Source organism: Colobus angolensis, unplaced genomic scaffold (genome assembly GCF_000951035.1).
Source record: "Colobus angolensis palliatus isolate OR3802 unplaced genomic scaffold, Cang.pa_1.0 Scaffold204, whole genome shotgun sequence".
Lineage (NCBI taxonomy): Eukaryota > Metazoa > Chordata > Mammalia > Primates > Cercopithecidae > Colobus > Colobus angolensis.
In genome coordinates, this window is record NW_012115200.1 from 2343975 (window position 1) to 2356429 (window position 12455).

The following is a 12455-nucleotide window of genomic DNA, read 5'->3' on the forward strand; positions in this document are numbered from 1 at the left end:
GCTGTGTGTGGGCCTCTCCTGAAAATCCTCATGAGACACGGGACTAGGGCTTCACCCCGGTCCCTTTCTCTCGGGGTGAACTCACAACCCTGTGGTTACTGCTTCACATTCAGATGATTTTGCTGATTCCTGTATAATAATCTGAGCAGAAAAAGTGGAAACGAATCACCCACCCTAACTGGAGTAAAAAGGCCCCTGAAACTCTCATTAGTAAAATCTCTCCACCAAGGCCGTTTGGAGAAATTCAAGAGGCCCATAAACGGAGTCCGCCAGCATCGATGCCCGGGAAGAGAAGGCCGGCCTCTGGAGGAGGTAGGTTAGTTTAAAACTGTGTTGGTAAATTGGGCCTGCCTCATTTCCAAAACAAAGAGATGGAAAACTTGGACGTTGGTAAGATAAGGGGAATGTTCTATTCCTATTTCCCAAACGTTCACGATGCCATCATGTTTGAGGGAAGGCAAGTCATGTCTCCTGCCTGATAATCCAACCAGGCCAGCCTGGCCAGGCCTGTTCAGAAACTCAGAATTCCAGCCATTTCCACAAGGGCCATGCAGTCGCAGGGGCACAACAGTAAGGACTGGGAAACTGCCTGCACTTGGACCTCTGGGTCACAACACAGCCTCTCCTGCCTCTCGCCCAGTGACACCCCCGAACCTGACCCTGCTCCCAGGCAGGGTTCTCCTGGAAGGTGACTATCTCGGTAAAGACGCAGTCACAAGGGCATGTGCCGATATAAGCAAGTTCCCTGTGAGAGGGCTGCCCAGTCACCCGCTGGACACTTGGGCATCAGGCCGTCCACCAGGATGAAGGGTCCGTGAAGGCACGCGGGGAACACCTGGCGGCACCTCCCCCGGAGCCCCTGGGGCAGGGCTAGAGCTTTTCGCCACTCTGCAGAGACCAAGTTAGGAGAAACTACCACAAAGACCCCCGTGCCAAGAGCAGCAGGAGGGCAGGAAGCCCCAGGGGCAGGAAGAGGGAGGGACTAAAGTCTTGTTTTAAAACAAAATTTGAGCCTAGTAAAAATAGCTTTTAAAATAACATTTTTCGGAAAAAAACCAACACCCAGGCAGCGCATCATGCCAGGGCCAGCTCCACACACGTGTGAGTCCACATCATGCTCCGTGCCTCCCGGCACGTGTGTTAATTCAGCCTGACACACGGCCTTGCAGTCACCAGCTTACACGCCTACTTTTCCTTCTGGTTCCTTGAGGCCCAGGGCTGTGTTTTACCTTTGAGTGAATGATGAAATACATAAACAGGTGCACACATTCAAATTCAAGGGGCTTTGGAGGAGACGTGTCCCTGGGGGTGGGTGGGACCAGCTCCTTCCTCCATAAAATGCCTAAGGGGTAGTATCTGCTCAAGGTTTCCTGTTCCCCCAGGGTTTAACCCAGACCCAGGACAGTGTCCCAGCCCTAACCCTTATGAGGGCTCTGCTCAGACCTCTCTGTTCTGCAGGGAGCTGCATCTCCAGGCAGCTCCATCCCTGCCCCCCTCTCCAGGACCCTGGGAGTTACCAGCTGTGGCAGGGCCAGGAAGCAGCCTGGGGGTGGGTGCTGGCTGCAGAGGAAACTTGCTCTTCAGTCTGAAAGGCCGTTTGTGTGTTCATGATAAATATCCTCACACGTGGGGCCCATCACTGCCGTCTGCATCCAGCCTTATTTTCTGAGGAAATCCAACCGGGCTGAAATACTGCCCTCTGGCTCATTTTATACCCAGAGCCAAAGCAGGAAATGATAGTCATTGAAAGGGGATCTGAATATAAAATCCCCTCTGGCCCCCAATTCAAAGTGAGATTTGGAAATCAGCTACACGGAAGATATCCTAATTTTATTTTAAAAACAGTCATGTTCATCCGTAGGGGAGTCCGTCCCACTAGGCAGGATGGATAACCCCACGGGGAAGCTGCACAGGGAGGTCGGGCACTGCGACCTGGCCCAGCTCCCGCAGGAACCCCATCTGCGCCGTGCGTGCTTCCTCAGGCCACCCAGGACCTGGCCTCCCTGTGGACCCCACCTGCCGGCCTCTCAGGCCTCATGTCCACAAGTGAAGCCACAAAGGCACCTTTCTCCTTTCAGAGGTGAAGCAGGACCTCCTCTCCACATTGGCTGCCCCTCGGCCTCCACTCACTTAGCACCTGCCCCTCACTCGGCACAATCGGGAACTTAGTAAGGGGGAGGCATCCCTCAGGCCCTGGGATGGTCACTTATTAGCCTGATCAGGAACTCAGTAAGGATGACACCTCATCTCTCAGGCCAGGACAGTCACTCAGCCTGATCAGGAACTCAGTGAGGAGGAGACGTCCCTCAGGCAGGGACAGCCACTCAGCGGCTGTTCCCCAGGGTCTGCCGCAGGAGTACAGCCCCTCAGCGGCTGCGTCTTACCCCTCTCTCCAGCAGCATGTCTCGGAAGTGGGTCACACGCTCCTCCAGGGGCAGGAGGATCTGTGGGGGTGGCGTCCTCGTGCCTTTGTCCTCTCTCTTTGCCTCCTCTGGCCTGGGACTCCCGCAGCCTTCGGTCCTTCAGGGACACAAGATGCAGAGAGTTAGACACACTCATGGGGACCCAGCTGGTTCTTATTGCAACCTTTACAAACCCTCCTTAAGGTAACTCTTTCAGAAACACAGTCTGACAACTCTTTACAAAGCCTGACGTGGTCTCCCCAGCAAAGGTGGCACATTTGCTCCTGGCAGGCATGGGGCTTGGCTGTGTCCAGGACGGGAGGCTGGAATTGAAGTCCCAGCCCTGGGCCCAGCTGCGAGAAGCTGCAGCTCAGGTGCAGGCAGAACCACACCCTGGCGGCCAACCGGCATGTCTCCTGGGCAGGCCCTCACTCCAGGTCCCCGTGCTGCCCACGGCCCACGGCAGGGAAGCCAGGACTCAGGTGCCGCTGCAGAGACGGGGTCATGGAGGGGTAAGTAGCAGGCTTTTCATCCAAACAATCGTTTCACTCACTCATGGCCCCTTTGTTCTGGACAAATGCCTGGAAGACAGTTATGCACAGAACCACCTGTGTCCTGAGATCTAACCCCAAAGGGAAACTTCAGTGACAAAGAAGGAGGCTGGGACCCCTCCCCAGGCACAGAGGACAGTGGAGAATGGGATTACCCAGGGGCCCTGGAGAAATTCCCTCCTGCAGCAGAGGGGTGGCCCCTGCCAAGGCCCCAGACACTGTGGGCAGCAGCAGGAGCTGCACAAGGTGGAACCCAGGGTGGGCAGGGAGGGAGGGACCCCACAAGCTGACTGTGCTAGGCTGGGCAGCTGACCAGCACTCCCTTTCAAACCACAAGGGCAGGGAGGCGGGACCCTACTCCTATGGAAGAAATGTGAGAGGCCCACCTTTTTCAAGTACCTACTCTCCCCCTTGCATTATTTTAACTGCACGTGGATAGATCTCTTTATGGTTCTATACTGGATTCTAAGAAGCATCTAGAAATATCCTTTTGAAAAAATTAAACGTTTGCTGCTGGAAGAACACGTTTGGCCAAATGCAGACACCGTTCTTCTTGTGTCTGGCTCCCCCTCTTTCCCGCCCTGGCCCTGCCTGGGAGCAGGTCCATCAGCTCCCCCACCCGCACCTCAGGATGCAGCCTGTTCTCCAGAATGGGCAGACTCAACCCACGCAGGCTTGGCACACCCTCGGTCCGACCATGCTGAGCCCTCATGGGCCTGCTCCCTAGCCTGGCCCTGCTCCCACACCTACCCATGGCATCATCAGACCACCCATTTGAGAGCTCCCTCATTTTCTTTCTTTCTTTTTTTTTTTTTTTTTTTGAGATGGAGTTTCACTTAGTCGCCCAGGCTGGATGGAGTGCAGTGGCGCAATCTCAGCTCACTGCAAGCACCACCTCCCGGGTTCACATCATTCTCCTGCCTCAGCCTCCCAAGTAGCTGGGACTACAGGCGCCCGCCACCACGCCCGGCTAATTTTTTGCATTTCTAGTAGAGACGGGGTTTCACCAGGTTAGCCACGATGGTCTCGATCTCCTAACATCATGATCCGCCCACCTTGGCCTCCCAAAGTGCTGGAATTACAGGCGCAAGCCACCGAGCCCGGCCAAGCTCCCTCATTTTCTGCTGCACTTAGGTCAAGCTCAGCCAGCAATCACGAAGAGCAGTCTTCTCACAAGCAGTGGCTTAGGGCCCTCCTATATGCTGGGAGCTCTCTACGTGCTTGGAGATGTAGGAATGGCAGGAACATGCGTCTAAAGGCATGGGCCTTACCTGCTCCTTTCAAAACCAGCTCACCCTGGGATCTGAATGGTGATTTTTTTGAACCTTTGTCTGAGCTTTCTGATTGGGCCTAGAGGCAAGAGTCTCTTCTGGGCCACGGTCTCCCCAGGCTCCCCTGAACTTTTCAGTAGGCCTAGGATTTTGAACTTCCATGCTCACCTTTGCATTGCCCAATGTAAGCAAAAGTACTGCTAAACTGATTAGCCATAGCCTTCCCCGCCCTTCCCTTAATCTGCTCACCTGGAAACCTTATCAGATTTCTCATCCTCCACCATCCCCCAGATCCGACTCAGCAAGAATCTGCTGAGGTTGGTTCAGCCAAAACTCCCTGATCCCTGAAGTCTGCTCTTGCTAATTTTCCATCCACTGACCCTCAACCCTGACCGTGGCTATCAATTCCTGCTTTTCCATGCCAAATTTGGAATTGAGCCTGGTCTCTTTTCCTCCTTTGCAACAGTCGTGAATATAATCTGATTTTTACGGCTTTAACTACTGTCCAGCTCTGGTTTTGACAATAGTGCCATATTCTCCACTGGGGATGATTTTGCCCCAGGGGACATTTGGCAAGGTCTGGAGACATTTGTGGTTGCACAACTCGGGAGATGTTACCAGCACCTGGGAGTGGAGACCCGAGATGCTGTGAAATGTCCTCCAATGCACAGGACAGCTCCCACCATGCAGGCTCATGTGGCCCACGTGGGCCTCCCCCAGGAGGTTTGGATGCTAGGTGAAGATTACACTACTTCCTCATTTGAAGAGGAAGTAAGGGGTCAGACGGGAAAAGGTACAGGTGGTCATCTAGGGGGCAGACCCGGCCGTCCAGGCCTCCCAATACCTGCCAAGTGAGAAGTGTTTCCTCATGGTCTGTCCAAGGTCCTGGGAAATTCATTAGTACCATGTTGGGGATGTGCTGAGAATATACAATGCCTGATGTCTAACAAGGGGTTTTCACTCACAGAGGCTGTAATATGGATCAATCCCAACGAATACAAAATGTGCAAAGAAACAAAAAGATTGCTCAGCCCATTCGAGAATTGTATTTATAGACCAACTATTCCAAGAGAATCTACATTCTCTGCTTCTTATGCAATTACATGGAATTTTGAGAAAAGAATATTACCAGTGGATTTCCAATTGTATCGTACTCCGAAGGGTATAATTAGGATTTCCCTGTAATAAATTTCCATTAGTTAAAAATAGAAATGTGAAACAAGGCCTGTATTGTTGCAACTTGAAATAAGAAGAAAAGGCACATCCTGACTGTGCGGTGATGGTGTGTTGAAGCTTATTCAACACAATACTCTGTTCAGAACTGCTGCATGCCTTCCAAATGGCTATCAGTTCTGTTAGAATCGCTTGAAAGCAAATGCAAACTAGCTAAATATATCTTTGATATTCTTATGGCTGAATGATTTCTGTACCTTTAACAAAAAGTGAATTCTAATCCTTTTAGTAAAGACAGCTCAAGCCACGGTTTTCCTGCTGGTAAAGGCAGCGTCCCCGAGGACGCACTAATTGGTGTGCACAAGTACTGCCTGTTGCCAGCCAGGGAGGCAGCCTTACTGCATCACAGAAGCCTCGTTAAGGTAACCCATGGATTTGGGAAGTTTTCCAGGTCCAGTGTATAGGTTGAAAGGGGCCTGGTCTTGGCCAACCTTTAACCAGGGTAGGTGCTCCTGAAATCTGGGCACTATAACCCTGGGCGGGGGGCCCTCACGCCCAGGGTCAGCCCCTCCCTGCCTTCTGCCCCTCAGTGTGGTGACCATCCCACCCCTGAGCTCTCTTCTCCTGGTTCTGTCCCTTCCCCCAGCCTCTGAGCTGGCCAATTGATCTGTTAATGATTCGTGTGTGTGTGTGAGCCTGTGTGTGTGCACATGCATGCATCTGTCCCAAGCTGGTAAGTCTGTAAAACTGAGGTTTTCTGATTTTGCCCATGTGCAGAGGGCAGCATATTATCCAGTAAAATGCACAAATCTGAGACCCAGCGGAGCTGGGTTCCAGGCACTGCAACCAAAGCCACGATTTTTCCTTTGTAAACAAGACACTTTAATGATCCATCTGAGGCTGTGCACACCTGCTGTGGGTGCAGAGCTCACCCCTAAACCCTCAGAGGCACTTCTCTCCACCCAGATCCTTTCTGCAGAACCATCTCTGAGGTTGGAACCATTGCCCTGGCAGAGGAATGACAAACACCAAGCAGTTGCTGGCTCCAGGCTAGAGGAATGGGATGTGTGATATTCAGCTTCTCCAGCCAGGCTGAGGCACCCACCCATTCCCTCGCAGGCTGACACCCAGGTGCCTCATCACAGCATTACCCAGATGGATGGAGGCTCAGACAGCCCAGCTGGATGGATCAAGATCCAAAGCTCTATGTGGGCAAATCTACTGACGCCTTCAGCCCCAGCATGCTCCCATGAGGTGGTCCTAGCACTCACCTAGGGCTGTCGTGTGGATTCAGTGAGATGGTCCACATCGACCCCTCAGAGCAACCCCTCCTGCTCCTTCCCTCCCTCTCCAGCTTGCAGGTGCGGTGTGTCCACCCATACTAGGCCCTGCGAGGCTGTAGCTGGAACAAGGAGCCCCTCACTGCCCAAGGAGCTTACAGTCTAGTGGGACATGAATTAAGGTTACACACACGTGAAGCCTCAGCTGCCACAGTTGTGTCAGGGCTGAAATCCACAGTGCAGAGACGGTCAGTGCCAGAGGGGTCCCTGTGGTGGGCTTCCAGTTGGTGTTCCCATGAACACAATTATTTGAGAGACTCTGCAGAAACAGCAGACATTCTAGTGGACCACGGCTCCAAGACAGAACAAGAGCAGGGAAGAGACACAGACGCTGATACAGGTTGAGATGGCGTCACTCTGCGAGGGTGCTGCCATGGGATGTGGGGAAAATGCAGACATGGGAGGGAGGACCTGGTTCTGGAGAAGCCTGTCTGCAGATGTGACGAGGTCAAGGTGTTTTTGAGCCTTACAGGTGAGGATGACTTGCTGTACAACCTTGGCCAAAATATGGAAACTCTCTGGATCTTACTCATGGTAAGATATATGCTTCTGACCAGACGATCTGAAAATGCCTCGCAATACTGCAATTCTATGATGCAAATGTGATCCTGTTAATTTCATCCTGATGAAATATTTAAACATCTTGACTCTGCCATCAACTTGCTAGCTCTGCCTACCAACTTTGCGGTTCCTATAAATTTGATAAACAGGCCTCCTGCGTCTTCATCCAGCTTGTTCATAAAAATGTTCCACAGGAAGCACCAGACAGACGCCTCTAGCAGGTCTCCCAGCTGCAGCCCTGCAGACGGACGGCTCCACACACCCGTGCTCATAATGGGCTGTGAGGCCTGGGCGTGGCCACAAAGACAGAGATGCCCCCTCTGCCCTGGCCTGTCTCCCGTATAGTCTTGTCTCAGCCTGCAGGTGCCAGGTCCCCAGCTGCAGCCCTGCAGACGGACAGCACCACACACCCATGCTGGTGATGAGCTCTGAGGCCCAGGCGTGGGCACAGTGACAGAGAAGCTCCCCCGGCCCTGGCTTGCCTCTGGCATAGTCTTGTCTCAGCCTGCAGGTGCCATGCTACCATCAGAGGTCCCTGCTGACAGCCAGTCTGTGGAGGTTTCCAGAGGCTGTGCCAGCCCTCACTTCAGTTTTGTTTTATCATAAATGATGTCTCTTGCAGCCTCACTTCTAACAAGTGACCGCACCATGCCACACACTGCCAGCCTCCCCAAGGGCCCTTTGGCAGTATTGTTTGCTGGGGAAGAGTGGGTTGGGAACCTAAACTGTTAGGCCTATGATATAACAAATAATTAATCCGGTCTTTATTCCCAGTTCCTGGCAGAGAGCTCCAAAAAATTCTTGGAACATCCTAAGCACTAGAAATGACCTTTGCTATTCATAAGGAGACCTCTCCACCATACCACATCTTAGCCGCACTAATGAGGCCACTCACTGGGTTCTTAGTTTCAACGAGGGGGCTAGCAATGCCAGGAAACACCAGCCCTGAAGACTAGAAGGTTGGAATGTCCAGCCCCACCCACCACCTGCCATCCAGGGTGAGGAGAGGGGCTGGAGATTGAATTAAATCTTCTCAACAGTGATCAATAAACTAATCAATCATTTCTCTGTAATAAAACCCCAATAAAACCCTTGCACAATGAGTTTCAGGAGTGCCCTGGTTGGTGAACAAATCAGTATACTGGCAGCAAGACAAATGCAGGGGGACAGAGAAAAGAATATTACCAGTGGATTTCCCTGCCCTTGAGACCTTTCCCGATCTCACTCCATGAGTCTCTTCCATTTGGCTGTTCCTGAGCTGTCACCTTGATCATAAGATAAAACTGGAATCGTAAGCATAGCACTTTCCGTGAGTTCTACGAGTCATTCTAGCAAAGTATTAAACCTGAAGGAGGGTGGTGAGAGCTCCAGAATTTGTAACCAAATCAGACAGATGTGAGGGTAGCCTGGCGACCCCACTTACAGCTGGTGTCTGCGGTAGGGACGGTCTTCTTAGGGCTGAGCCCTTCCCCTGTGGGGTCTGCAGTGTCTCTGAGTGGTTGGTGTCAGAACTAGACTTAATTGTAGGACACCAAGCTGGTGTCAGAGAATTGCTGTCAGAACTCGGGTGCAACCAAATTCACTTCAATTACATACAGCAGGCATTTCCATGGGGACTACCCTGTGGTCCTCCCAACTGGGGCAACCTGCCTCATTTCTCTGAGCCTCCCAGGTCATTCATCTATTACAGAACCCACTGGCCCCACACGGCTGTCTTGAGACTGAACAGAAACCCTCACCTGCAGGGGCCTGCAGAGGGCTACATGGGGCCCCTTGGTTAGCATGCGGCTGCTGGTGTCTGCAGCGGACCCTGCTCCAGACCCTGGGATCCCAGGCCCCTGCCCTCACTAGGCTCATATCCTAGAGGGAGGAACAGAGAGTAACAAATAACCAATACCACCAAGTTAGTAAACTGGGTGGTATATTCAAAGATGCTAGATGCTCAGGAAGTCACAAAAAGCAAACGAATGAATGCAGCTGAGGGGAGGGTCTGAGACCATCACCAGGCAGGCAGGACACCCACAAGCAGATCCTAGGAAGAGGTGAGGAGGCTCATTCCAGACTCAGGGCTCAGCTATGCAAAGGCCCTCAGGTAGGAGCATCTAAGAATATTTCAGAGACAGTGGTAAGGAGGTCAGTGAGGGGAGGGTATGGGGGGCAGTGCTCAGAGGTCTTCGAGGGTCCAGGTCCTGATGTCTCCTCACCCATGGCAGGGCTGTGACCTTTCACTCCCAGGGACATGGGACCCCAGAGACTCTGAACAGAGTGACGCATCCTGGCCTCCGACTGCCCCAAGTCCTGACTTAGTGCTCGCTTCTCTGTGTGCCTGGCCAGGGGCTGCCCTGAGCCATGGAGTGCAGAGACAGCTCTGGGCAGCACCCGGGGAGCCAGGGTGGGAGTAGGTTCCTGCCCGGAGCTGCCTCTGGAGCACGTGGTAATCTCCGTCAGGACCCCACGGAGACGAGGCCCTGCCCCTGTCTTCTCAAACACATTTCAGAAATGTTTTCCTGGACATCCAAGACTGTCCCATGGTTTCCTTGGTGGATTTTTGAAAATCATGCATTGTTCCAGGTAGGGCATGAGTGGGTGGAGCCCACCTGGAGGAAAAGATGCCTCCCCAGGTGAAGCCATGACATCAGGCTGTCCTGGCAGCGGAGGCTCCGGATTGACTCTTCTGTCAATCACTGCAGTGTAGACCAAGGTGCAACTTTCCTTGCCTGGCTGATGCTACAAGATGATGCAAATCTGCACACACTGCCTGGCCCTTGGGTCAGGGTTTGACCATCCCATAAATCTCTGGCCTCTGACAGGTCTCTAAGGCTGTAATTCCAGGGCCCACTCCCAGGCTCCTGAGCTGCGGGAGACCCACCTAAGACCCACTAGCATCCTATGCAGCTGAGCTCCAGATTCTACTTTCTAAAGGAACAGGGTTCCAGGGTCTCCAACCTTCCTCTCTTAGCATGCAGGAGTCCCCATCCCCCAGGCTGGCCCCACCCCAGCCTTTGTCTTGGCATCGCAGACCTTGCCCTTCTGAGCGATGTTTCCGGAATTTGTCCAGCATGGAATTATGGCCACATTTCTGTAAGTCTTCCGAATGAGTGGCCACTGAGTTCTACTCTCACTGAACAAAATTGCCAGAGAAATTTATAAAACAAGGTGACTTTTTGCAAGTGCACTACGGTTTTGATATTTTCAGCTCTACGCCATGCAGGAGCGGAGAGCAAGACTTTGAGACCCAAGCAAGGCTGGAACCCCTGCTGGCTTGGCTCTTCATTGCTGCCTGTCTGTGGATGTGCATTGCCCTGGCCTCTACAAGCTTCACCTTCTTTATCCCCCAAATGACAACAACAACAACAACAAGAGCAACAGGATCTGCATTGCAGGGGTGAGCTGGGGAGAGAGTGCTGGGCACTCATGAAATGCGTGGTCTCTGAGCTCGGAACCCGGGCTTTCCCACTGTGTGCTCTGTGTTCTCGAGCAAGTCTCTTCATTTCACCAACCCTCCATTTCTTCCTCTATAAAGTGGAAATAATAATAGTAGCAACCCCTTGGGATTTGCTTGTAAGAATTAAATGATGTAAGAAGAATCCCTTAAATCCACTGAGGGCTCACTGTGTCAAACCTTCTCCTCTTCAGTGTCCCTCCATAACCTCATTTCATCACCAGCACAACCCCACTGTCCAGGTGGAAAAACTGACATAATGTATTTAAAATATTTAACACAATGGCTGGTCTAGAAATAGTTTTGATGACAATGATGGTGATGATGATACAGTGATGATGGTGATGAAGATGGTGGTGGTGATGATGGTGATGGTGATGATGACGGTGATGAAGATGATGGTGAAGATGGTGGTGGTGAGATGGTGATGAAGATGATAATGGTGATGAAGATGGTGGTGAAGATGATGATGGTGGTGGTGGTGATGATTTTTCACCTTCATCATCTCTGCCAGCTTCTGATCATCCACACCCATTCTCTCCAGGCTGGGTTCCAGCCCTCTGTTCATCTGGATGACATCTCATTTTTTTAAAATTTTATGGATGGGAAGAACCTGTTCTTTCTTCCAGCAAAGAGGGCTGGGAATTTATCATCAAAATACTGCCAGACTGTAAATCTGGTGTTAGACACAATGCGAAATTCTGCAGGAATCAAAGTTTCTGTGAATCTTTTGCCTTATGGGGCCTCAGACATTCTAACGTGTGGTTGTAACAAATGGTCTTCCGATGAGACAAACTTTGAAAGATCTGTATTCTCTAGTTTTTTAGCCTCGACACTGTGCAGTGCAGAAGCGTGCCTCTGGCAGCTGTAAGGAAGATTGGCACATCAATCAGGGTGGGCTGCAGGCCCCCAGGTGAGACAGGAGCACAGGGCCGTCAGTTCCGCCTGCTCTGCTCTGCTCACGTGGATGGTCGGGATTCACAGCCAATGATGGCATCGAGATGGATGCCTCCCCAGGATGGATCACGGCCACCAAAAAACCCTGGCTTTGGGGCTTGGCGCTGGCCCTGAGGAGGAACCCTGCAGGCAGCTGGGTGAACTCAGCAGGAGCAGCTGCTCCTCTGCCCTTACGCAGAGGTGACACTGCCCAGTGCACAGAGATAGGGCTCTGGGATGGGCAGGGATGCAAAATCTTCCTGGAGGAGCGATCGTGAGTTCCCAGCTGGGGTCTGGGCTGCCTGGAATCTCCAGGGACCTGTGCTCCAGCCACAGGCTCACTGTTGGCCTGTCTGGCTTGGCCAGTTCCTGACTGCCTAGCACCCCTGCTTCTGCCCTGCCCGCTTCACCCCTTCCGGGAATCACAAACCCATTTCTGGCTCTGCCTAAGGCCAGACAGGCCCCACCGTGGCTGGACAGCTCAATCCCAGTCTTCAGTGTGACCACACTCCTCTGTCCCGTGTGCACTTGCTGTCCGTGTGGCTGTGGCACATGGGCCATGCTGGGGAGAGGGGGCAGAATGAGGAGAGATCAGGCCATGGGAGCTGTGGCCTCCTGGACCCTCCACCATGCTGAGAGGCAGGCTCACCAAGGCCTAGGAAGGGCTGAAGTCTCTGCCAGCTGCGGCTTATGAGCCACTCAGAAGGCGAAACACCTGCTGAAAAGGATTTGCTGGTGGCCTCATTCTGGCTAGGGGTAGAATCCCAGTGAGCAGCAAG

General features: G+C 52.6%; 1 protein-coding gene across 1 annotated transcript in view; it reads right to left on the bottom strand.

Annotated features, from left to right (window-relative positions):
* Nucleotides 1–12455, bottom strand: part of TCERG1L (transcription elongation regulator 1-like) — a 227564-nt gene that overhangs the window by 26303 nt on the left and 188806 nt on the right. The window contains exon 10 of the mRNA XM_011941987.1: nucleotides 2385–2520. Within this exon, the coding sequence (XP_011797377.1) occupies nucleotides 2385–2520 (136 nt within the window). The remainder of the gene's footprint in view (nucleotides 1–2384; nucleotides 2521–12455) is intronic.